The sequence below is a fragment of the Mesoplodon bidens genome (genome assembly GCF_964165515.1).
Source record: "Mesoplodon bidens genome assembly, chromosome: 1".
Classification (NCBI taxonomy): Eukaryota; Metazoa; Chordata; class Mammalia; order Artiodactyla; family Ziphiidae; genus Mesoplodon; species Mesoplodon bidens.
In genome coordinates this window covers 76,573,797-76,601,717 of record NC_138176.1, presented here as the reverse complement: position 1 = coordinate 76,601,717, position 27,921 = coordinate 76,573,797, and the positions used below count along the sequence as shown (strand labels likewise).

Genomic DNA, 27,921 nt, shown 5'->3' with positions numbered 1-27,921 from the left:
AGGGTAGGTTATACATATTTGTTTTAACAATGAGAGTATAATCATTTTACGTCTACCAGAAAGTATAGTTTAGAATCTAGTTTTAGACAATTATAGTATAAAAATAAGCATATACATCAGTACACCCTAATCAAATTATCAACAAATTAATTGGCTACTGAGCTAAAATAATAGGTACCTGAAAAACAAAAATAGTCACAAAAACCATGAACATGTCCGAGCATCGATGATGCACTCATAAGAAACTGACTGATCACCAGCTGTAGGGTAGTTTCTGTCTGTTGTCTGACAGACTGTCTGTGGCATAGCACCTGTCACTGGAGGAGGCCATCAAAAAGACGTGACTGCCAGTTAACCCTGGCACCTGGAGACTCCCCACCCGCTCCCCTATCCTTGGATTCTGTATTCTGCTTGCTTTCCCTGTTCCCAGCACCTGCTCCAAGGATCCAGCCTTGAAACACAAATGCGGTGTTGAGGCTCCCTGGACCGTGTACGTGACTGAAGCCAGTTAAGGTCTCTATATAAACTTTGAAGATTCTGGCAGGTAGGTGTGGAGTCCTACTGGTTTTGTGGCCACCCAAGGCAAGCCTTGTAAGTTCCCTTGCTTATTAAAACTGCCACCTACCAATCTGGAGTGGCTGCCTCTTTCTTCGGCCTCTCCCTGCCCTCTGCATATGTGGAGACATGTTTCAGATTTCACCCAAGAAGCTCCCGAGGAGGTGGCGACCCAATTATCTGTATACACGCACTTTGGGGAGTTTTTGCAAAATTACAAACTTGCACAGGAACCAGGTTTCTTAGGAGAACAGAAGTAGAGTGTCAAGCGATCTTTAATAAAACAGTGATTTTCATTTGTGACTACCAATTTAGCAATCTGTAACAACTCATTTAGTGGGTTACTGGTAAGCAATGCTTTTTGGCCCCAAAATTGACATGAAAATCTACAAAACTGTGCATTGTTTACTAATGGGAACTAAAGAAAGGGCTTTCATTTTTGGATCAGCTTATGACCCATGAGAAGGCAACGCGTTAACAGCCTCTGTGTCTCCTAATCGAGACTAACTTCTCTGCTGCTCATAGGTATTACAAGAAGGCAGGAGGAAGAGGATACCCAATTTTTTGGTTGATGCAGATTCCATCTCTGAGTTTAGAGATAAAAGATGAGTGATTCATAAAATATCTACCTACTACTTTTATTTTTCAGGAGGTCTCTGTTTCATGTGCCAAAGAATAAGGTGTTTTTTTTTTTTAAATCTTAAACTGTCTTCTTTCAGTGATTAGCAATTCCACCTAAACATCTTCAGTGTTGTTTTCAGCTTCATTAGTTTTCATCTTCTTTTGGCCTTTATAAGAATTTTTAGTGTCTTCAAAAGTTACTTTGAATAGAGGACTCATAGTTTTCTTAACAACACTTTGCTAATATGTGTATTTTATAGCCTCATGGGTTGACTACAACAGATTCAAGCTATAAATGGCTTTCAAATAGGTTTTAGCACACAAATATATATTAATGTATGAATAAAAAATAGAATTCTTTTTCCATCAACGCACTTGATTTGTTCTATGGATATATTCTTTAAGAGCAGTATGTAAACTATAAATCAAATTGAATGTTCCTATTAAACAATGGTTCTAGTAAGGGATTAGGAGATTTTCACATCACCTGGGATACTCTTAAACTGCCGACTTTAATGACAGTTTCAATTAGTTGAAAAGGGGCTCCGAGAGCTCCTGGTAAGCATGCCCCTTCCTCTTGTCAACTTCCTGCCTCACAAAACAAATGGCCAGAGACTTGCTGCACAGGAGGTGATGAGGATGATTATCTGTCTACTCCCCAGGAGGACCAATCTCCTCATGCCTATGTTCTTGCTGATGTCAGTCTTCACATTCTCTAACTGGAGTCTGGCCCTCTTCAGAGGACAAGGCCTTTCAAGGTGGCTGTTTCTGATCTCAAACCCCAGGGAGGCATCCTTCTGCTCCTCATTTGTAGACATCCAGATGAAACTTCCCTCAAATCTCAATTTCAAGCATCCCATATCCTGACCACCACTTCCTATCTTTCCAGCTCATTCCCTCTGGTATCCATACCCTAACAGCTCTCTGCTCTCAACAGGACCTCCAAACTACTAAGCCCAGGACCTTGTTCTATCTATCACTCAGTATGTGCCCCTTTCACTTAAATGACAGAGTATCTTCCTTGTATACATCCTCAATTCCCTTGCTCTTCTGTTCCAACTTAAATCCAACTTTCCACCAGGCAGTGAATGTGGCTAGAAGGAAGAGGCATGCTAACCGGGTTCACTTGAAGTTCATGGCTCACATCGCAAGAAGGGCCCTCGGTGCTGCTTGACTGGTCAGTCGGATCTCTCACTCTCCTAGGCGACTATTTCTTGGAATCTCACACTCTTTCCCCTTTCGCAGCTGATAACTCCAATTGCTTCTTTTATAGGGAAAATCAGAGTGATCAGAAGCTAACTTCCACATTTACTCACTGCAAAGGTCCCCCCCGGGACGGTTTCTTCCAAACAGCCACATGGCTTTAGAGGTCTGCTCAACTGTCACCTTTTCAGAAGGGCCTTCCCTAGTTACTATCAAAACAAGCATTTTTTTTTTTTTAAGACAATCATGTTTAATTACCTCACAACTGAAGCTGCCTTTGGGGCCAAGGGACAGGAAGGAGGCTGTGAACCCAACACTCGAGCTGCACTCTAATCCTAGGTTTATTCAACACAGTTCTTTTCTCTACACAACAAGGTACAAACACAATATTATCTAAAATGCTACAAAGTTACAAAACTCAAAACAGAAAATGTATAGTACTGACTGTACAATAAAAGCCAAAAAATCAATGTACACGTTTGCCAAGGTAACCTGCACAACCACCATGAATACCAACACAATGCGGCGGGGTGGGAGTGGGGGGTCTGTGATGACCCGACAGAGCTCTCAACTTACCAGTTTCAGAAAGAAAGGGAGACATGGGTGTGTGTGTGTGTGTGTGTGTGTGTGTGTGTGTGTGTGTCTGTGCACGACATGAGTACATGTGAAAAGAACCATTTTGGGTATTTGGCCCTAGAGGTCAGAAAAGGACTCATGCAGGGGAGCAGGGCCAGGCTAACAGGAACGGCAGTTGCATAAAAGCACACCTTTCCTGTGGTACCCTGCAGGCCAACAGGTTAGGGCACGAGCAGGCCACCAGATGGGCCCCAGGTCATCTGTGGAACGGGAAAACATGCTCCCAGGCTGGGGATGTACCTGCTCCTGAAGCCCCCTGCTCATCCCTGCGGGCTCTGCCACTAAACTGCCTCTCAGGAACTAGAAATGCGGACGCTTTCTAGCCAGAAGACTGGAGGGCATCTTCATAAGCACGACCCCAAACCAACAACGCTCCTGAAGCCGGAACTCTGCCGCCAGGGGAAACGTGGCAATTACTGCCTTCACCTTCGAGGCCTGCCCGAGTGAGGGATTTCTTTCCTTTCGATCCTCCTTCGGCTAGAAAAGTGACAAAAGTGAGTTGGAGGGGATACAAGTCACAGGGCAGAGCTTCGGTGGCCCTGCGCATCGGGAGGAGTTGAAGCTGGAGCGGCTCCTGGGGCTGCGGCGGCCGGTGGACCTGCGCCGAGGGGGACGCGCCCTTCTCCTCCTCCGTGGGGGGGACCTGCGCCACGTGGGAGGCGGTGGCGTCACTCTCCTTCCTGGGAGGGCTGAATCGCCTGGGGGTTGGCCGAGGCCGGGGGGGCCAGCACAGCGGTGGCAGTGATCTGCTGGCCATCGATGTGTCCTCCGTCCTGGTGCTTCAGCGCCTTCTCGGCTTCATCTGGATTCTCACACTCCACATACGCGTAGCCTGTAGACAGATGGGGGTGCATCCTTTCTACAGGCACGTCAATCATTTTAATTTTCCTGTAGGTGGAGAATATCTCCATATGATCCTCGGTCACATTCCTGGTGAGCCTCCCAACGTGCACTTTGGTGGGTTTAGGGGAAGGGCTCCGCCGTTTCCTTTCCTTTTCATCTCTTTTGGGTGGTTTGGATTTGGAGCGGGAACGCCGCCTGCTGTCATGCCTGCGCCGAGAAGGGCTCGGAGAGCCAGGGGAGCTGCTGGAACTTCCGGAGCGGCTCGATGCTGAAGAGGAGCTGCAGCCGCTGCTGCAGCCCGTGCTAAAACCAGCATTCTGGATTCCTTATCTGGCTTTATTTTTCTCCGTTGCATTCACCACACCTGACATATAAACGTACTGTCTTTCCCCCAGTCCTCCACAAGCTCACTCTGCAGTGTAAGCTCTGTGAAAGCAGGGATTTTATGTGTTTTGGGCCTAGAACAGTATCTAGCAAGTATTAGTACTTATAAATACCTATTAACTGAAGAACAAACTATCCAAAGACAAAACTTTTTTTTTTTTTTTTTTGCGGTACGCGGGCCTCTCACAGTTGTGGCCTCTTCCGTTGCGGAGCACAGGCTCCAGACGCGCAGGCTCAGCGGCCATGGCTCACGGGCCCAGCCGCTCCGCGGCATGTGGGATCTTCCCAGATCGGGGCACGAACCCGTGTGCCCTGCATCGGCAGGCGGACTCTCAACCACTGCGCCACCAGGGAAGCCCCGTTTCATCTTTCTTAAAGTAGAAACACGATACTTTGCATTGTAAAATGACAGTACTCGGTTGCCCTTGGAGTACTGCAGTCGTTCCTCGCGTCCCACAAGAGTCCCCTCCCGGACGCAGCACGGTGCGGGGATGGCTGGGAGAAGGTGGTGGGTGTGCAGAGCATCTGACGTCTACTATTGGCTCGGCCGCTAATTACTAACGTCATCCGGGGTGAGTCATTTAACCTCTCATTTCTAGCAGGGAATGCGAGAGAGTACTTTTATTTTTATCCAAAGAAAAGAGGTCCACCAAACACAAACCGGTAGAAATCACTCACCACGCACATCGAGAGCCTTTTTCCTTCCAAAGTTCATCAATGGGACTTTTAAAGTATTTATAATAAAATTTTATTTACAAGCTAATGGATCATGAACAGTTTTTACAGTAAATAAGCTGTTAGTAAATGAGGTGTTTTTTTTTCCATCAGAATAAAATCACTCTCAAAGTTCAAGATGGTAATCTTTTTTTTTTTTTTTCTTTTTGCGGTATGAGGGCCTCTCACTGTTGTGGCCTCTCCCGTTGCGGAGCACAGGCTCCGGACGCGCAGGCCCAGCGGCCATGGCTCACGGGCCCAGCCGCTCCGCGGCATATGGGATCCTCCCAGACCGGGGCACGAACCCGTATCCCCTGCATTGGCAGGCGGACTCTCAACCACTGCGCCACCAGGGAGGCCCCCAAGATGGTAATCTTAAAGTCAATTCAACAGGATAGTCACAACGTTATAAAAATTTTCTTGCTATGCATGTGCAGGAAAAAATGCCTAATTTAACCAAGAAAAACAAATTAAGGTTATGATTAGTCAATAATCATATGTGTTTTGAAAGTAGTGTTTTTTTAGAATACAAACAGAAAAAGTATTTGATAATGTCCACAAATTAATGAAAACATATTCACATATATTACCTAGTGAAATGTGGTATCATTGCGTTTCCCCAAGCAATAAATTCAATACATCCTATATGTAAAAATACCACCAACTCTCCCCTACCACAAACACACAAACACCAAGCCATATTGTCAAGCAAAATATTTTTAATTAGTAGGCTGATCATAAATAAATCCACATAAAAGATTTAACAGAATTACAAAGAGTTTTGTGTTTCTTTTGTGGACTCAATTTGTAATATGCATTAGTCAACCTCATTCTCTAACTGCCACCAAAAGAGTTGTCATCCACCAATGCAGCACAGTTTAAGCAATTCATATTCTGTAGTTACATTTTTACATTTTCTTTACAAATGTAACATTTATGTACATTATATATATATTTTTTCTATAGTTCATGTACTGAAACTCTATTGTTTTTATAGGGAAAATATTGAATTCATTTAATGAATATGAATCATTCCTTGTTAAAAAGTAATTCATATAAACAAATAACACGGTACCACTGCCTTTTGGCATCTCTTGTCAGAGTTCAAGTCCAGAAATGTTATATTAATTATAAGAAAAGGGAATTTATCTAATATTACATTATGACATATCATCCCACATAACTACATAAGTTCGCCGGCTTGCAATGAACAGAGCACTGTACTGCTGCACTACTGGAAATGTGTGGAAACCAATTCAAAATATACTTCGTGAAACAGCATCATCATTACCATTAATTTAGGATGAAGAAAGTCTGTCAAGTTCTTTCTTCCTCTTTACCTTTTGCCAAAGCCTCAGACCAGGTGCTATGCTACACATTGTCTCTTGTAACAACAAATGCCTACATTTCAAATTTCCTATGTGCTTCTCTGACAGATTACGCTTTACCTAGGTTATAGACGTTTTTCTTCTTATTCAATTTTATTCCACTTCACTTACAAATCTGCTGCTGAACGTGAAGCAAAAATTCATAGTAAGAGAATGCGGCTTCTGTCCGGTCTTCAATCAAATGTTGAAAAAATTCTGTTTTGGCAGGACTCTCATCTCTGAAGAAGAAAAAGGAGTTTTTATCTATAATGCATACTATTAAAAAGAATACTTATACTTATTAAAAAAATTACTAATTCATAGGGACTTGAAAATGAATAGGGGATGTTAATCAAGTAATAGCATTCTACCACTAGAATGTATTTTGATATTATTATCTAAAATTTGTTTTTGAAGACAAACAATTTCACATAGATTGGACAGGATAAGACAATTTCATAATTAAGTTATAGAAGTACTTACTTTACCACGTGAAGAATTGGGTTTAATGGTCTGTTGTCTCTAAGCCAGGTTATAAAGGATCTAGCTCTTTCTGATGAAAGGGTGTCTAGCTCTGGAAGATGTGTCTGGTAAAAAATGTAATTAGGAGATTATTTCCTTTCTCATAGACTTAGGTAGTGTTAGGACTCAATCATGATTGCCACTATCACCAACCAACTGCCAGCACTCGATTCCCAGCCCAAACAGCAGCAAACAAATATATGAAATTTACACTGTTGATAAATCTATTTATATTTTTCTAAGTCATAAGATATACTTAATGATAAGTATGTGACTGATATTTTACCTGAATACTATACTTTTTTCCAGACAAGTCAATAAAACATACACAATGATTAGTATTTCATGTATATTGTGTTACACTTTGTATGTTTCTTCTAAAGGAAGTATTCAAGAGAAGGGGGCTATCACTAGGCTCCAATTTCACTTATAAACAACTATACACTATACCCTATTCTAATAATAGGCATTCTTAGGGAATTGTATGTTTTCTTTAGTCCTTAAAATTTAAGGGCAAGGAATTTTAAAGAATAGTGTGAATGTGTAAATATATTTAAACACTATATGCAAGACTATGTTAGATACCTAAAAAGTTTATATTTTGCACATTATTCTCTCTTCAGGTTGTATTCTTTTGAATAGATTCATAGATATTACTTATTTAATGCTACAAGTATATGTGTACATATAAATACTTCCATGAATATACCTATAGGATATATTCTTAGGAGTAAATAATTTACTGTTTCATACACTGTGTGATTTTAATTTGAACAGATATTGTTAAATGACCCTCCAAAAGACTGTGTAAATGTAGAGTCCAATCAATAGTATTTGACAGGCCTGTTGACCTATTCCCTCTGCATTACTGCCTGTTATCAAATTTAAAAAAATTTTACCAGCTGGCAAAAATCTGATAAATGAAAGAAATGCTATGCTGTTATTCTGTTTTCTTAATTACAAATGAAGTTGAACACTGTTTCATATGGCCACTACTATATTTTCTGCCCATGAATTGCCTGTTCAAATTATTCCTCATTTTTCTTTTCTTACTTGAGGGAGTGCAGATGTCCTTTTCTTTTCTTTCTTTCTTTTTTTTTTTTTTTTTTTTTTTTTGCGGTATGCGGGCCTCTCACTGTTGTGGCCTCTCCTGTTGCGGAGCACAGGCTCCGGACACGCAGGCTCAGCGGCCATGGCTCATGGGCCCAGCCGCTCCGCGGCATGTGGGATCTTCCCAGACCGGGGCATGAACCCGTGTCCCCTGCATCGGCAGGCGGACTCTTAACCACTGAGCCACCAGGGAAGCCCCGAGATGTCCTTTTCTTAAAGATTTGTAAAAGAACTTCTTATCCTAGAGAAATAAGCCCCTTTCCAGTCATATGAGTTACCGATAATCTTCTGATTTGGTTGTCTTTTGGCTTTACTTATTTTACCAGATAGAAATGTTTTATTTTTATGCTCTCAGATTCTTTAACCTTTTCTACCACTGACTTACAAAGGCCTTACCCATTTTAATATAATAAATACTATTTTTCTAATATTCCATTTTTTCAGTGATTTGAAATACAATCTTTACCGCATTCTATTTTTCATGAATTAGATTCATTTCTGTATTCTGTTCTGTTCTACTGATATGTTTATTGTGCCAGTATCACTGTGCATAAATACAGCTATAAAATAAAGTTTACTATTTTATTTAGCAGGACCTGTTTTTCACGTGCTTTCCCCGCTGCTGATAGTATTCTCTCTTTTCAAACTTTTCCTAATTATCCTCATTTGTTGAGTCTTAGAAATGAACTCTGGGATTAATGTGTCAAATTTAAAAAAATAAACAGCGAATGTGGTAAGAATCACATTGAATTTATATTCATTTAGGAGAAAGGATATATTTACAATAAGGAAGGCCTTTTCCATTAAGTATAAAGAACTGCTTTCAGAATCATATTTCCTTGGTATTAACACACATACAGTAAAGGCCTACTGAAAAGATTATGTTTATTATCAGCAAAATAATTTCAATTAGAGAAGTTAAAGCTGTTGGAAAACAGTTTGGCAGTTGCTCAAAAAGTTAAACTTAGAGTTTACCATATGACCCGGCAATTCCACTCCTAGTTACATACTCAAGAAAGCTTGAAAACAGATGTTCACACAAACACTTCTACATGAACTGTTCATGGCAGCACTATTCACAACAGCCCCAGAGTAGAAATAAAACCCAAATGCCCGTGAACAGATTACTGGATAAACAAAATGTGGTATATTCATACAATGGACTATTATTTAGTCATAAAAAAGAATGGGGCTTCCTTGGTGGCGCAGTGGTTGAGGGTCCCCCTGCCGATGCAGGGGACACGGGTTCGTGCCCCGGTCCGGGAGGATCCCACATGCCGCAGAGCGGCTGGGGCCGTGAGCCATGGCTGCTGAGCCTGCGTGTCCGGAGCCTGTGCTCCGCAGCGGGAGAGGCCGCAGCACTGAGAGGCCCGTGTACCGCAAAAAAAAAAAAAAAGAATGAACTACTCATACATACTACAACATGGATGAACCTTTAAAACACTGTGAGAAGTATAAGAAGTCAAACACAAAAGGCTGCATATTGTGTGATTCCATATACTGTATATGAATTGTCCAGAACAGGCAAATCCGTAGAGATAGAAAGTAAACTAGTGGTTGCCAAGGGAAAATAGAAAGGAAGAACTGGGATTAGGAACCAAGATGGCGGAGTAGAAGGACGTGCTCTCACTTCTTGCGAGAACACCAGAATCACAACTAGCTGCTGCACAATCATCGACAGGAAGACACTGGAACTCACCAAAAAAGATACCCCACATCCAAAGACAAAGGAGAAGCCACAATGAGACGGTAGGAGGGGCGCAATCACAATAAAATCAAAGCCCATAACTGCTGGGCGGGTGACTCACAGACTGGAGAACACTCATACCACAGAAGTCCACCCACTGGAGTGAAGGTTCTGAGCCCCACATCAGGCTTCCCAACCTGGGGGTCCAGCAACGGGAGGAGAAATTCCTAGAGAATCAGACTTTGAAGGCTACCGGAATTTGATTGCAGGACTTCAACAGGACTGGGGGAAACAGACACCACTCTTGGAGGGCACACACAAAGTACTGTGTGCATCAGGACCCAGGGGAAGGAGCAGTGACCCCAAGGGAGACTGAACCAGACATACCTGCTAGTGTTGGTCTCCTGCAGAGGCGGGTGTAGCTGTGGCTCACCGTGGGGACAAGGACACTGGCAGCAGAAGTTCTGGAAAGTACTCCTTGGCGTGAGCCCTCCCAGAGTCTGCCATTAGCCCCACCAAACAGCCCAGGTAGGCTCCAGTGTTGGGTCGCCCCAGGCCAAACAACCAACAAGGAGGGAACCCAGCCACACCCATCAGCAGTCAAGTGGACTAAAGTTTTACTAAGCTCTGCCCACAAGAACAACAGTCAGCTCTACCCACCACCAGTCCCTCCCATCAGGAAACTTGCACAAGCCTCTTAGATAGCCTCATCCACCAGAGGGCAAAAAGCAGAAGCAAGAAGAACTACAATTCTGCAGCCTGTGGAACAAAAACCACATTCACAGAAAGATAGACAAGATGAAAAGGCAGAGGGCTATGTACCAGATGAAGGAACAAGATAAAACCCCAGAAAAACAACTAAATGAAGTGGAGATAGGCAACCTTCCAGAAAAAGAATTCAGAATAATGATAGTGAAGATGATCCAGGCCCTCGGGAAAAGAACGGAGGCAAAGATCGAGAAGATTCAAGAAATGTTGTATCTAGAAGACCTAGAAGAATTAAAGAAAAAACAAACAGAGATGAACAATACAATAACTGAAATGAAAACTACACTAGAAGAAATCAATAGCAGAATAACTGAGGCAGAATGGATAAGTGACCTGGAAGACAGAATGGTGGAATTCACTGCTGCGGAACAGAATAAAGAAAAATGAATGAAAAGAAATGAAAACAGCCTAAGAGACCTCTGGGACAAAATTAAACGCAACAACATTTGCATTATAGGGGTCCCAGAAGGAGAAGAGACAGAGAAAGGACCCGAGAAAATATTTGATTATATTCGAAAGAGATTATAGTCGAAAACTTCCCTAACATGGGAAAGGAAACAGCCACCCAAGTCCAGGAAGCACAGAGAGTCCCATACAGGATAAACCCAAGGAGAAGCACACCGAGACACATAGTAATCAACTTGGCAAAAATTAAAGACACAGAATAATTATTGAAAGCAGCAAGGGAAAAACGACAAATAACATACAAGGGAAATCCCATAAGGTTAACAGCTGATTTCTCAGCACAAACTCTACAAGCCAGAAGGGAGTGGCATGATATACTTAAAGTGATGCAAGGGAAGAACCTACAACCAAGATTACTCTACCTGGCAAGGATCTCATTCAGATTCGATGGAGAAATCAAAAGATTTACAGACAAGCAAAAGCTAAGAGAATTCAGCACCACCAAACCAGCTCTACAACAAATGCTAAAGGAACTTCTTTAAGTGGAAGACACAGAGAAAAAAGGACCTACAAAAACAAACCCAAAACAATTAAGAAAATGGTCATTACCTTAAACATGAATGGATTAAATGCTCCAGCCAAAATACACAGGCTTGCTGAATGGATACAAAAACAAGACCCATCTATATGCTGTCTACAAGAGACCCACTTCAGATCTAGGGACACATACAGACTGAAAGTGAGGGGATGGAAAAAGATATTCCATGCAAATGGAAATCAAAAGAAAGCTGGAGTAGCAATACTCATATCAGATAAAATAGACTTTAAAATAATGTTATAAGAGACAAGGAAGGACACTACATAATGATCAAGGGATCAATCCAAGAAGAAGATATAACAATTATAAATATATATGCACCCAACATAGGAGCACCTCAATACATAAGGCAACTGCTAACAGCTATAAAAGAGGAAATTGACAGTAACACAATAATAGTAAGGGACTTTAACACCTCACTTACACCAATGGACAGATCATCCAAAATGAAAATAAATAAGGAAACAGAAGCTTTAAATGACACAGTAGACCAGATAGATTTAATTGATATTTATAGGACATTCCATCCAAAAGCAGCAGATTACACTTTCTTCTCAAATGTGCATGGAACATTCTCCGGGAGAGATCACATCTTGGGTTACAAATCAAGCCACAGTAAATTTAAGAAAATTGAAATCATATCAAGCATCTTTTCTGACCACAATGCTATGAGATTAGAAATGAATTACAGGGAAAAAAATGTAAAAAGACAAACACATGGAGGCTAAACAATACGTTACTAAATAACCAGGAGATCACTGAATTAAAGAGGAAATCAAAAAATACCTAGAGACAAATGACAATGAAAACACAATGATCCAAAACCTATGGGATGCAGCAAAAGTAGTTCTAAGAGGGAAGTTTATAGCTATACAAGCCTAACTCAAGAAACAAGAAAAATCTCAAATAAACAATCTAAACTTACACCTAAAGGAACTAGAGAAAGAAGAGCAAACAAAACCCAAAGTTAGCAGAAGGAAAGAAATCATAAATAGCAGAGCAGAAATAAATAAAATAGAAACAAAGAAAACAATAGCAAAGATCAATAAAACTAAAAGCTGGTTCTTTGAGAAGATAAACAAAATTGATAAACCATTAGCCGGATTCATCAAGAAAAAGAGGGAGAGGACTCAAATCAATAAAATTAGAAATGAAAAAGAAGTTACAACAGACACCGCAGAAATACAAAGCATCCTAAGAGACTACGACAAGCAATTCTATGCCAATAAAATGGACAAACTGGAAGAAATGGACAAGTTCTTAGAAAGGTATCACCTTCCAAGAATGAACCAGGAAGAAATAAAAAATATGAACAGACCAATCACAAGTAATGAAATTGAAACTGTGATTAAGAATCTTCCAACAAACAGAAGTCCAGGACCAGATGGCTTCACAGGTGAATTCTATCAAACATTTAGAGAAGAGCTAACACCTATCCTTCTCAAACTCTTCCAAAAAATTCCAGAGGAAGGAACACTCCCAAACACATTCTATGAGGCCACCATCACCCTGATACCAAAAGCAGACAAAGATACTACAAAAAAGAAAATTATAGACCAATATCGCTGATGATTATAGATGCAAAAATCCTCAACAAAATAGTAGTAAACAGAATCCAACAACACATTAAAAGGACCATACACCATGATCAAGTGGGATTTATTCCAGGGATGCAAGGATTCTTCTATATACATAAATCAATCAATGTGATACTCCATATTAACAAATTGAAGAATAAAAACCATATGATCATCTCAACAGATGCAGAAAAAGCTTTCGACACAATTCAACACCGATTTATGATAAAAACTCTTCAGAAACTGGGCAGAGAGGGAACCTACCTCAACATAATAAAGGCCATATACGACAAACCCACAGCAAACATCATTCTCAATGGTGAAAAACTGAAAGCATTTCCTCTAAGATCAGGAACAAGACAAGGCTGTCCACTCTCACCACTAGTATTCAACATAGTTTTGGAAGTCCTAGCCACGGTGATCAGAGAAGAAAAAGAAATAAAAAGAATAAAAATTGGAAAAGAAGAAGTAAAACTGTCACTGTTTGCAGATGACATGATACTATACACAGAAAATCCTAAAGATGCCACCAGAAAACTACTACAGCTAATCAATGAATTTGGTAAAGTTGCAGGATACAAGATTAATGCACAGAAATCTCTTGCATTCCTATACACTAATGATGAAAAATCTGAAAGAGAAATTAAGGAAACACTCCCATTTACCATTGCAACAGAAAGAATAAAATACCTAGGAATAAAACTACCTAGGGAGACAAAAGACTTGTACGCAGAAAACTATAAGACACTGATGAAAAAAATTAAAGATGATACCAACAGGTGGAGAGATATACCATGTTCTTGGATTGGAAGAATCAATATTGTGAAAATGACTATACTACCCAAAGTAATCTACAGAATCTATGCAATCCCTATCAAAGTACCAGTGGTATTTTATATGGGACTAGAAAAAAAAATCTTAAAATTTGTATGGAGACACAAAAGACCCCGAAGAGCCAAAGTAGTCTTGAGGGAAAAAAATGGTGCTGGAGGAATCAGGCTCCCTGACTTCAGACTATACTACAAAGCTACAGTAATCACGACAATATGGTACTGGCACAAAAACAGAAACATAGATCAATGGAACAAGATAGAAAGCCCAGAGAGAAACCCACACACCTATGGACAACTAATCTATGACACAGGAGGCAAGGATATACCATGGAGAAAAGACAGTCTCTTCAATTAGTGGTGCTGGGAAAACTGAACAGCTACATGTAAAAGAATGAAATTAGAACACTCCCTAACACCATACACAAAAATAAACTCAAAATGGACTAGAGACCAACATTAAGACCGGACACTATAAAACTCTTAGAGGAAAACATAGGAAGAACACTCTATGACATAAATCACAGCAAGAACTTTTTTGATCCACCTCCTAGAGAAATGGAAATAAAAACAAAAAGAAACAAATGGCACCTAATGAAGCTTAAAAGCTTTTGCACAGCAAAGGAAACCATAAAGAAGATGAAAAGACAACCCTCAGAATGGGAGAAAATATTTGCAAACGAATCAAGAGACAAAGGATTAATCTCCAAAATATATAAACAGCTCATGTAGCTCAATATTAAAAAAACAAACAACCTAATACAAAAATGGGCAGAAGACCTAAATAGACATTTCTCCAAAGAAGACATACAGACGGCCAAGAAGTACGTGAAAAGCTGCTCAACATCACTAATTATTAGAGAAATGCAAATCAAAACTACAGTGAGGTATCACCTCACACCAGTTAGAATGGGTATCTTCAGAAAATCTACAAACAACAAATGCTGGAGAGGGTGTGGAGAAAAGGGAACCCTCTTGCACTGTTGGTGGGAATGTAAATTGATACAGACAGTATGGAGAACAGTATGGAGATTCCTTAAAAAACTAAAAAGAGACTTACCATATGATCCAGCAATCCCACTACTGGGCATATACCCAGAGAAAACCATAATTCAAAAAGACACACGCACCCCAATGTTCACTGCAGCACTATTTACAATAGCCAGGACATGGAAGCAACCTAAGTGTCCACTGACAGATGAATGGATAAAGAAGATGTGGTACATATATACCATGGAATACTACTCAGCCATAAGAACGAAATTGTGTTCATTTGTAGAGACGTGGATGGATCTAGAGACTGTCATACAGAGTGAAGTAAGTCAGAAAGAGAAAAACAAATATTGTATATTAATGCATGTATGTGGAATCTAGAAAAATGGTACAGATGAACCAGTTTGCAGGGCAGAAGTTGAGACACAGATGTAGAGAACAATCGTATGGACACCAAGTGGGGAAGCGGCGGGGGGGTGGTGGTGGTGGTGGGATGAATTGGGCGATTGGGATTGACATGCATACACTGATGTGTATAAAACTGATGACTAATAAGAACCTGCTGTATAAAAAAATAAATAAAATAAAATTCAAAAATTAAAAAAAAAGAAAGGAATAACTGGGGGATATAGGTTTCTTTTTGAGGTGAATGCTCTGAAATTAGATACTGGAAATGGTTGTAAACATTGTGAATATACTAGGAACGAATGCACTGTACACTTTAAAATGGTTAAAATGTGACTCAAGGGAATTTCATCTCACACAAAAAATTTTAAACAAGTACACAAAATCCACTGACCATTTTCTGTGGTATTGATGCAAAATTCGGATACCCGAGCACATCCTCTATAAAGTTACTGTCACAGCTTTTTCCAATCCAAATGTAAAAAACCTAAAAATAACAATAACAAAATATTAAAACTCCCTAATCAGAAACCCAGTATAGCTACTTTTCTCAAAATTATCAAGCATAAAAGAGGCAAAGTGGGGCTTCCCTGGTGGTGCAGTGGTTGAGAATCTGCCTGCCAATGCAGGGGACACGGGTTCGAGCCCTGGTCTGGGAAGATCCCACATGCCGCGGAGCAGCTAGCCCCGTGCGCCACAATTACTGAGCCTGCGCGTCTGGAGCCTGTGCTCCGCAACAAGAGAGGCCGCGATAGTGAGAGGCCCGCGCACCGCGATGAAGAGTGGCCCCCGCTTGCCACAACTAGAGAAAGCCCTCGCACAGAAACCAAGACCCAACACAGCCATAAATAAATAAATAAATAAATAAATAAATAAATAAATAAATAAATAAATAAAAAAAAAAAAAAAAAAAGAGGCAAAGTATACTAACTCAAATCAAGTAGGAACAAACATGAAAGTAAAAAAGGAAACCTGTAACTGGCACATTTGGAATCTACATTCAGGAATCTAGAGTGGTTCATATCTTCTCTGCTTAAATGTCAAGGCTTCTCATAAAATATATTTTACTGCTTTCCTTACCTTTTTCCCAACAGGAATGTAATGCTTCAACCAGGATAACGGACTTTCTCTATTTCCTACCCACTAGTTCCATCATTTCAATTACTGCCTCTGTACTTTAACTAATGCCTCACACCCCTACCCTATTCCTGCCCCACCCCATACTGTGGCTATCAGAATCCCTTTCCTGGGATCACAAGGCATCATTTATGAAGCCATCCTGCCCATTCTGACACCCTTCACCACCACCCTGTCCAGTGACCTCTCCTGAACTCCTAATTATTAATGGCATTTCAGACAATGGGTGAAGCTTAACTAAATTCTTGAGGTCCCTTTGAATTTTATGATTCTTGATGGTAAAATCGTTGAAGACAGGAATTTATCTCTTTACTTCTCTTAAATAAATTGACCACCTGTGCCAGTTACCAATTTACTGCCTTTGAGTTCCTAATCCACCTTTCATTGCCTGATCTGTGATAACAGAGCTGGACCCTGTAAGTGTTTCTCCTTTTGCCAGCTGGAAGTGTTAAGCTTTTGTCAGTAGTGGGTGCTTACAGAGCCACAGTCCATAAGGAAAGCACCGTCTCGTGTCAGTTTCTCTGCAGACAATTTTTGAAGAGGCGGCTGAGGTACCACCCTGTCATTAACGTGTATTGCACCCTGAAAAGAAAAAGATGGAATGTGAATGTACTTACATTACTATTATTACAGGCTGGAAGCTAATGGCCCCTAGTTCTTTATGAAATACTGAAAAATGATACTTGAGAATTTTGTAGGATGCAAAAAAATACAGTTGACCTTTGAACAACATGGGTTTGAACTACATGGGTCCACCTATATGCAGTTCTTATCAATAAATAAATAAATACTACAGTACGACATGATCTGCAGTTGGTTGAATATGGAACAGAGGACACAGAGGTCTGACTATAAAGTTACACACAGATTTTCAATTGCACAGGGGTTGGTGCCCCTAACCCCCTCATTGTTCAAGGGTCAACTATACTGATAATACATTACCACCTTGGCTGTAGAATCAAGATGCTCAGATGTATTTAAATTAAAAGATTCTTGAATGTATTTAAATTTAAAAGATAAAAACATGAATATGTAAAATGACCTGTCCATTTCCTTCCCTTCTGGGATCAGGATATGTTAAAAGTATGACTACTAAATCTGCTGCAAAGGACTTTTTTACATTCCTCTAGTAACAAAATACAGAGACGATTCCAACTAGCAGAGTTTTAACACAAGGAAGAAAAAAGACGTTACATGTTTGCATATTAAAAATACTGTTGGGGCTTCCCTGGTGGCGCAGTGGTTGAGAGTCTGCCTGCCGATGCAGGGGACACGGGTTCGTGCCCCGGTCCGGGAGGATCCCACATGCCGCGGAGCAGCTGGGCCCATGAGCCATGGCTGCTGGGCCTGCGCGTCAGGAGCCTGTGCTCCGCAGCAGGAGAGGCCACAACAGTGAGAGGCCCGCATACCACAAAAAAAAAAAAAAAAAAAAAAAAAAAAATACTGTTGGATACCAGATTTGGTTTACAATAATATAATCAAAGTTTCACTCTGTTCACATCAGAAACAGTCAATATCTTCAAAATATAGATGGAACTGCCCACTGTATAGCATACCTTTGCAGTAAATGTAAGCAAACCCACAAGGTGAATTACTTCCCATATGAAATTATTTTTGAAAAGTCTGTAACTATGACAGTATCTAATAGTCCTATTGTCCAATCAAATCCATAGTTAGTGTCCTTATTTAATGTATTATCACCACAGGGGAAAAACAGATGGAAGAAATTGCTAATAATACATTACTACCTTAGCTGTAGAATCAAGACACCCAAATAAATTTAAATTAAAAAATTTCAAACACATTGAAAAAAAATCATACCTCATCTGTCAGTCTGTCTATCCTGTATAGGTTGGGATGAATCATTTTCATTAGATGAACAAGTGGCTGACATTTTATCTGACACATGGCATATACACGATCATCCAGGCGTGTGCTTGTACCAGTTCTAAATGCTTTCTACATGGAAAAACGATACACATTTTTCAGTAAAACATAAATATAGTGGACAAATATTAAAACAAATATATACCATCAGTCATGGAAAAAGCACAGCCTTCAAACCAGACAGGCCTGGATTCAATTTTCAGCTCTGACATTCAATAGGTAGATATGTGAGCAAGTAACTCAGTTTCTCAAAGCTATACTGTCATCATAAGAAAAACAGGGAACATATATATAACACCTATTGTGGTGCCTAAGACTTGGGAAGATGTTCAATGAACAGTAGATCCTTTCCTTCAAGTGTCTTTCCAGGAGCACGCAATATGAATGTGCTATACGCACACCATTATTCAAACTGCTCCCACATGTTAGACTGAGAGCATATGGTTGTACGAGACTCATCAGTATGTATTTATACTCATCATGTATTTGTATACCGTCATTTTCCACTCACCTTTTCCTGTTCAAAACTCTTCCAATGCTAAGCTGCATAACTGTCTAATCAAACGTTTAAAACCCCTCAGAAAACCTAGGTTTCATTTTTCACCTATGTATCAAGAATTTCAAAAGACTTTATTAAATCTAACAGTATATAGAGAACTACCTGTTTGAGAAGGGCCAAAACATAGAGAGGGAACAACTTGAGGGAGCTGGGTGCTATCAACCCAGAGTGCTGTAAATTTGAGACAGTTGAGCCATATGCAGATAATGAATCCACCACAGCGTTCACTAAGGCATCTCTTGCATCTGATAGACTTGATGAAATTGATCGATCCACAGCTATAAAGCAACCAAAATGAAAAAGAATTTAATCATTAGATGCCAATGAATACTATAAGAGATAAGATTTACATCCAATTTTTAAGAAACCAACAAAAATTCCATTTTTAGGTTAGAAAAATACATTTCACTTGCTCCCTCAATTTAAAAGCATCTGGGCACTTCCCTAGCAGTCCAGTGGTTAAGACTTCCACTGCGGGGGGTGTGGGTTCAACCTCTGGCTGGGCAGCTAAGATCATGTATGCCGTGCAGTGCAGCCATTAAAAAAAAAAAAAATCTGCTCATTAGACAATTTTGGAACTAAATCTGAATAAATCTGACAATCAGAACAAATCTAGATTGTTTTGGACCTTTTTCTTTTAATCTTTTTAAGCCTAAAAACACTTAATTGCTATTGATATATTAGAGAAGATGTACTACCCATCTACTTCTGAGAAAGCTCTGGGTATCTTTTCATTACTCAAACAGAAGTCACGTGTATAAAGCATCATTCTTTTCTGCATAAACAATGCAAGTTCTGCAATCTGAATTATCCCTTATGATCCTCTAAAATCTTCTCTGTCAAAGCATTCTTTGGTCAACAAAAAAAGAGGTCAAACTAAACACAGGTTCCCTAAATATAGACAATGAAGAGCCAGATATCAGTGTGGAACTTATTTTCCTCTAGGTACATATTTTAGTAAAACAGAGATACAAATGCCCAAATATTAAAAATAAAACAATTATTGAAAAATAGTTATAGTATAATTAATTTGAAATATAAGATAAAAAATGACAATTAAAATATTGAGATCCTTAGGAAATGTTATTAAACTTTTTCCCAAAACGAGTAATAATGGTTATCTTTCTCCAGGACTTCATGGAAAATAACAAGGTTCATTTTACATCTACATTCATCTAAAAGGTAAATTCATTAAAAACAAAACACTGTGTTATACTAATTCTCCAAAGGAGTTTTCTAAACTTACATATAGTAAAATTTACTTTCAGAGTGTCATATATGTATGTCAAACGCATAGCCATGTAATCACTGCCACAATCAAGATCCATCATTCTAAAAGTATCCCCTGTGGCTGCCCCTTTGTAGTGAAATCCTCCCCCTGCCACCAACCCTGATAATCACTATCTATTCTTCATTCCTATAATTCTCACTTTTCCAGAATGTCATATAAATGGAATCATATGCATGTTGTCTTTTGAGTCTAGCTTCTTTCACTTAGCATAATGCCTTTGAGAGTCACGCCCATTCACATATCAACAGTTCATTCCTTTTTATTGCCGAGTTGTATTCCATTATACGGATGTACCATAATTTGTTCACGCATTCACGATTTGAAAAACATTTGAGTTGTTACCAGTTATTAGTGATTATGAATCCCACACATAATTTTTAAACTAAAGAAGTAATAAGAAATGTAAGAACAGTCCAATTCACACCGTTGCAAATGAAAATGTAAAACATATACTTTTTAAATAAGGGATTTCTAGGGTAAAAAAATGCCCAGGCTTCAGTTTTTAGGACAGGAAAATATATTTCACCTGTTGCTTCACTTTTTTACTCACCCATGTTTGCCAGGAGGCAGATGGAAGCTTGTACATCAGCTCCTGCATATACATCTGCTAGCGAACTGACCACTGGCAAGCAAAGTGTGTGCACTCTAATTCTCCGCTCACCTAATGAAAGGATGGATCCATGTCATTGCAAAATACATTAGACCAAGAAAGAAAGCAGACAGGTCAAAATATTATTCAAGCTACTGTTTTGATTGTATTAAATCACCAACAGGATTTTGAAACGCAAAAACAAAGTTTTACAATAAACATGTTTTAAAGAAAATTAAACATTCTCCAAATCTGAACACAGACTATGAACATATATTTTGTATACAGTCGAACATTGGGTTCTGGTTTTATCTTAATATCACTCATTCTAAATTATACACAACATAATAAAATATCAGAAAACTTAGACTATGAAATAACAAATGTAGGCCTGAAGTGCCATGCAGAATTTCTTATGTTATGAGGATAGAAATAATACTCAGGATGACACAGATAGATTTAGTATGAGTTATTATAGTAGTATGATCCTGGGAATACAAATCTTCCACAAGTCAAAAAGATATTCTTTAAAGATTCAAAAATGAATATAAAAAAAAGAATGGAACATATATTTGATTAACTAATACAAATTCCATTACTTCCCACTGGTGTTCATTCTTTTTGTGTGTGTGTGTCTCTAGTGTCCCAGTCCCTTACCCTAAATTCCAAATCTGATACCAACTGCTTCACTGACATGTTCACTTAAAGTCTCAAAGTTACAAAGTTTAGTCCAACTTAGTTCACAAATTCTTTTTTTTTTACATCTTTATTGGAGTATAATTGCTTAACAACGGTGTGTTAGTTTCTGCTTTATAACAAAATGAATCAGTTATACATATACATATGTTTCCATATCCCCTCCCACTGGTGTTCATTCTTTCTCCCTATTCTCCCAGCACGTGAAAGGAGGGGAGAATTACTGTTGCAGGTTACATTTCATTTCTGTTAACATTACCCTTGCTTGATGTATATAACAGGGCTGTCTGAAAGCACACTAAGGAAGTATCCGTCAAACTTTCTTCAATTGACAGCTGTACTGCAAATCCAGCATCAGGATTGATGTTGGCGAGGGATAACAAATCAGTGGAACGGACAAAGAAGTTTCCATGAAAAGTGTGCATCGAAAGACCTACAGAAGAGAAAACTTGTTATAAAAGATGACGTAATACTAGTATCTTTACCTCAGGCTAAAGCTACTTTTTAAAATAAAAAATATCTCTGATTTTGAATTAAAAGGATAACTGGGGAGTAGTACTGGATTGTTGGTGGAGGTTCTAAAATACCAATTCAAAAACACCAATGCAGGTTATATAAAAGGAGGCTACACATTTAACTTGTATTGATGATCTTATAATATTTTCCTATAGGTAATTTGAAGTCAGACAAAATTTAAAGTCAGACAAAATTTGAAGTCAGACAAAATTTGAAGTCAGACAAAATTTCCTATAGGTAATTTGAAGTCAGACGAAAAAGACCTAACGTACAAAATTAAACAAATTAAGGTTACTATACAACTTACTTAAGAATTAAAATAAGGGATGAGAATCCCTCCAGCAAACATTCACACAAAAGAGATAATGTAAATTGAAGACCATTTGAATGATTAGGAAGGCAAAGACTATTAATCTGATGATTTTCACTGAAGATCTTCCCTATTCCTCAAGTTCTTCTGAAATCACCTCCAATGTGGACTTTCTCTTGGGTTCTTTCTAATAAAGTAAAACATTACCTTTGCCCACTTATTCAAATTGCTTAAAAAATTGGGCAATTATTTAATAACTATATTTAAAACAGGGTACAGCTAACTGGATCAAGCAGAAAATCCTTTATGATTATTATAGGTAGTCAAAGGTCATCAGTATATGAATGCTTATTAATTTTGACAAAAGTATATAATATAAAGTATAATTTACATAATTTCATACCTTTAGTACACCTTATTCTCATAACAGCTTCAAATCCAATTTTTCTTGTGAGATATCGTTTTAGATCTTTTTGTAACTTTTCTGCTTGTGAAGGATTGTGAGTATAGTGGAAAGATGGGTAATAATAGATGCACCCTGCAGAATACTTGGACATGCAAGCTTTAGAGAGAAATATAAGTAGTATTAGCTACAGAAACAATAATATTCTACTTGTCCAATAGCAGTGCACATTCTGTATTATGAAAAAATCTAACTCGTAGTGAAAAAAAACTAAAGTGGTCAAAATGGGGATAATATATATATCTGAGAAACATAGACATTTGTAAAATATATAATAAACTTACTGTTGAGCAGAATGGTAAAGGAATTGTATTTGAAAAAAACAACAACCCATAATAGCATTTTATATGTGTATAGTGCTTTAAAGTTTACGGTTAATTTTCATATACATTATCTAATTCACATCTTTCTCCCCAAACTATTGAGAAGTCTTAGTAAAGAGTTTAGATTTAATTATATGCTAAAAATGTTTATGTAAACAGATAAACACAATGATATCTCCTTACCTAGAGAAGCGAGATCAGAGTACTGTGAACTTAAAAGGAACAGATCCACTGCAGTCTGCTGCCCTGAGCAATCTAAAGCAAGTTTCTTATAAAAATCAGTTGCAGGGCCAAGATGCTGTACAACCTAAGTCAACAGGTCATAAAGTAAGAGCCAGAAACCTTGAATTATGCATATATTTCTGTCTGTTAAAATAAGGAAGAGGATATCCTCTGTCCCCCTATCAAACGAAGGAGTTCTTAAATGTCTAGGTAGTTGGCACAAATTTCCTATGAGGATAATAACAATCACTAACATTTATAAAGCACTTATGTGCCAGCACAGATGTTTTATATAAATTATTTAACCCTCATAATAACATATATCTCATAGAGTTACCAACATTTTACAGAGGAGAGAACTGAGGCCAAAAAAATGATTATGTAACTTGACCAATTACATTGTCATTCAGTGGTAGATGATGGAATATAATAAACCCAAGAAGTCTGGCTCCAGAGTGAGTGCTGTTACCCATTACTGTACGTATACTGTTACATAACAACATGAGAGAATAACAGATTAAGGAAAGTTTTTCCTGTTGGTATGAAGACACTTGAGGTGAGGATGTGGCACTGGAGAACAGTTAAGAATGCAAGAGCTGGGCTCCAAGTTCTTAATTACTATGCTACATTGCACAACAAAATGTTTCAATCTTCTTAACTATAGTGTATGACTATTATATCAGAGTTTAAAATGGAAGAGATACTTAAGCTTTTGAGTCCCAGGCAGATAAAGAACATTTCTGGAAGTTAAATGAGAAAAAAACCCCTCAAACTGTATCAGAGAATCAGTAAACACTTTGCTCTGTTCAAAACACCTCAGTATTTTGTAATGGATTACAATATAGTGCTATTCTTCTTTAGCAAATTGGTAAAGAATAAAAAAGCAACAATACTTAATGGTGGCTAGAAGATGAGTCCTTAAGAGTACAGGTTGATAAAACCCCCAGTAAGTAGAATACAATAATAATTTAAATACAGTTTATACTCATTGATCCAATAATTTCACTTTTAGGAATTTATCTTATGGAAAAAACGAATACGTGGCTAAAGATTTATAACACTATTAAACATGTTTAATTCATACTCATAACTAGTTGTAATGGCATTTTCATACATATGTAAGTTGAGGTCAGACAAAACTTATGTACAGAACAAAAATGATTGTCCCAGTTCATTTATTATTTGAAATAGGGATTACCCTGACCAAATCTTCATGTAAAACCCTAGTAATATTCAGCCTCATATTCTTTTTTTTTAATAGTGAAAACACTGGCAACAACTATTCAACAGCTAGCAGGCAATTAATTAAATCGAGTTTTTCACATTTACTAAAAAAATTTTTTTAGGAGAATTTTTAGGGACCTCAGAAAATGCTATGTACTCTTCAATGAAAAAAGTCATTTAAAAAATATAGAATAATGTATGATACCTAGTTATGCTTATTTGTATTTGTATAACTAAATGCTATTATCTTGACAGTGAGATAATTGACTTATATTTGTTTCCACTTTCCAAGTTTTATACAATGATTTATATTACCTTTATAATAAAAAACTTTATTAGTATGTGCATGTTAAATTATAATATCTCAGATTTAGTAAGTATAATCACTTGTGAAATAGAAAAGAACAGTGGAGTCAGAAAATCAAGTCACACCTTTACCATTAAATACTTAATAACTTTTGGCAAGACCATTTAATCTGTTTCCTCATTTGTAAAATAAAAGGGTTAGAGTAGATAATTTCTAAATTTCTATGACTTGTAAACAAAGTAATAAAAAGAACACACTGTAACACAAAAACAAAACAATAATTGAATTAAACTCTCTTACCAGTTTTCTTTTTTTTTTTTTACTATCAATGAAGTAGAAAAATAGAATAACAAATAATTACACAGTCTATAGAGGTAGAAGACATGATCTTAAATATGACAGAGAAACTAATATAAAATACCTTTGTGCTTGATCTCTGATTAGGATCTTCTCTGGACTGCAGAAGTCCTGCCCCCAAGGAAGGTAACTGTGTCTGAAATACAGACACACGGCCACCTGTTGGAGACATTAATTTAAAGGCAGCCTGGAGCGCAGGACCCAGGGCACTGTGTGTTTCTCTTGTATTGGTGAACATATTTGGTAATGCATTCAATAAGTCTTTTATAAGCTGGGAAAACAAAGATTAAAAATTGAATTACTGAGAAGGCAAAGCAATGTTCTTCTTTAAAATATTCCAGAGTATAGTACGTGCCACTACATTTTGGAGGACTGTAAAGTGAGTAGTCAACAGATATCTACCTACATTGTCTACTGCAATGTTAATATACACCAAGTAAACACATGTTCAGCATTTTAGTAATCAGTTGAATTAAGAGAAATACTTTAATACTTTAAGAAAAAAATCAATCTCACCTCTTTACTTTCATACAGATTCACCAGTAAGCTATCCGGTGTAGGTAGGAAAACATCTATAGGGAAAACATATATTTTAACCAAATGATAAATCAAGCCAAAAGAATTCTGAATTAAAAAATCTTAGTTTTTCTAAGGCCATACATGTAACGGGTACCATAATATTGCTTTATTAAATATATATATACACTGTGTGTATTATATGTGTGTGTGTGCTCGAGCATGTATAAGTACACACACATGGGTGTAAAAAGCTTAGAATCAAGTATTTTCCAGGAAAAGTTATTTTAAAACAAATACCAAAGTAGGCCAAATTATCCGTATAGCATTATGACAAGATGTACTGTAAAATAAAGCAGGCTTAATTCCAAAATTCTGTTTTATTAATAAACAGAGTTTTATTCTATTCACTGCTTACCATCTATATCAGACACAATCAACATCTGAGGCTGTGATAATCCTTCTTGTAAATTGTAGAAATGAATAGTGCTATCAAAGGTCATGAATCCTATTCTTGTTCGTGAATCTCCAGGAAGCCTAAAGAAAGAAATGATAATTTTAAAAACTATTTTTCATTCCCAATGTTATCTTTTTGGCTTTGCATAGTCCATTGAATTCGCAGTCACTCATCTTTGTTGGACTGGCTCCTATTTCTAGGGCTATATTCTCATATACTTTTCCAGCAAGCTAACTCTTCAGTCTTAAAAACTATTTCTTTGCAGAGGGTCTTCCATTGCCACACAATGCTGAAGTTATGTCCGAATTAAGCACTTGAGACTTAAAAAAGGGCAAATGCTTCAATCAAGGATAAAAATATGAAAACTCCAAGTTACTAACAGAATCTAAAAGCAAATCATTTAATGTCTATGGATGTTTTTAATCTTGAATGTCTCAATGTTATCAGTTTATTCACAGGCCAAGATCAGTGACATGCAATTATGGTGGCTACAGCTAGCACTCAGTAGAGCAAGGACTCTCAAACTCAAATGGAAGATGGGGGAGAAGAACCTTTTGGAATAACCTAGTACTTCTGACAAAATATTCATATATAACCACCCTTACACCTCTACACATGTCAAGGATCACTGCAATAGGAAACTACTCTTACTAACAATCTTAAGTCATATTTCTTATGAGTGTTGGAGTAGAAAAAGAAATGTATAAACAACTTTGTTTTCCAGAGATTTGGAAGGTTCATTTTTTAAGTTATTTACGGGTTTCCTTCATGACTAATACTGGTAGACACACAGGTAGGAATTAAAGCCAAGTATAAGCACCCTATGCTATACTCTGTTTCCACTTCCACAATAAAGCTCCTTACTAATGTGCCTGTTCAGTTTCTGGTTTCCTGAAGTATTCAGCACAAAATCAATTCCCTCCTTCCCTTTATTTGGCTCATTCTCTCATTAGCACATTTGAAACTATCTTATGAAAAACTCCTTGCTCAGGCATAAATTACAGCTAGATTTCTCTCATTTCTCTCTTGATACCCTGGCTAAGTTGAATTTTCTGAGTCCCAGTGCTCAGATCTGCTAAGTCAGAGGGATAGTTAGATGAGATCTAAATTCCTTACCAAGTATTAAAACTTTTACGGTTTTAAGAATCAGATATCAAGTCACAAATCATAATAATCTAAGTAGCAGGATCTTTATTCTGAAGTAGCCAGGATGTACTCTTTTAGTGACAAATGAATGAAATCAAATTGAATAAAAAACAACCCCATAAATTGCTAATAAACACTTCATACACGCACACACACACCACACACACACACACACACAATGAGTAAAAAAAATTCTTACTTGTCTAGATTTTCTAACAGTGACTGGCACAAAATTGTCAAATATCCAGCTTCCACTGCATTATGAGACACATCTAAAACAAACAAGTAAACTGCTGGTTGAGGTGGACGAAGCTGAAAGGAATAGAAATAATGTAACGTATTTAGTACGTATAATTTATTCTTTTTATATCACAACTACTACTGGATATTTACTGAGTGTAATCGGAAAAAAAAAAAGATGATATGCCAATCAAGAATCATATAGGTCATATGCTAAAAATTAAAGATTACTTCTTACTTCACCACTTCAATTAGACTGATTCCTAAGGAGCCAGAACAGAGTTGGGAATATAACAAGTTGTAAAGAAGAAGTTGAGAGTAAAAGTGACCATGAGTTAAAATGGAAAATATAGTTAATATGGAAACAGACGAGAAAATAGTAGTTCAGTGGGCAGATGCGAAATTGGACACAAAGGATCATAAAAAAAATCACAAAAATAAAGAAGGAAATGGGCCAAGCACC

At 37.8% G+C, this 27,921-nt stretch overlaps 1 protein-coding gene and 1 pseudogene across 5 annotated transcripts in view; both read right to left on the bottom strand.

Moving 5' to 3' along the window:
- Positions 1-3,492: 3,492 nt before the first annotated feature.
- Positions 3,493-4,809, bottom strand: LOC308625717 (annotated as a pseudogene). The gene is made up of 2 exons: positions 4,658-4,809; positions 3,493-4,161 (listed from the first exon to the last, which is right to left on the bottom strand). The product of its transcript is annotated as an uncharacterized misc_RNA (transcript).
- A 1,488-nt stretch (positions 4,810-6,297) lies between these two features.
- SEC24B (SEC24 homolog B, COPII coat complex component) overlaps positions 6,298-27,921 on the bottom strand; it is a 92,758-nt gene continuing 71,134 nt past the window's right edge. For all 4 annotated transcript variants that reach the window (XM_081225487.1, XM_081225488.1, XM_081225489.1 and 1 more), the window contains 14 exons: positions 27,418-27,530; positions 26,034-26,152; positions 25,616-25,671; positions 25,164-25,370; positions 23,173-23,296; positions 22,607-22,765; positions 21,637-21,810; positions 20,643-20,753; positions 18,904-19,079; positions 18,177-18,314; positions 16,833-16,937; positions 15,613-15,705; positions 6,807-6,910; positions 6,298-6,562 (listed from right to left, as the gene is read on the bottom strand). In XM_081225487.1, coding sequence (XP_081081613.1) covers positions 6,448-6,562; positions 6,807-6,910; positions 15,613-15,705; positions 16,833-16,937; positions 18,177-18,314; positions 18,904-19,079; positions 20,643-20,753; positions 21,637-21,810; positions 22,607-22,765; positions 23,173-23,296; positions 25,164-25,370; positions 25,616-25,671; positions 26,034-26,152; positions 27,418-27,530 — 1,794 coding nt within the window. In that variant the 3' untranslated portion in view covers positions 6,298-6,447. The remainder of the gene's footprint in view (positions 6,563-6,806; positions 6,911-15,612; positions 15,706-16,832; positions 16,938-18,176; positions 18,315-18,903; positions 19,080-20,642; positions 20,754-21,636; positions 21,811-22,606; positions 22,766-23,172; positions 23,297-25,163; positions 25,371-25,615; positions 25,672-26,033; positions 26,153-27,417; positions 27,531-27,921) is intronic.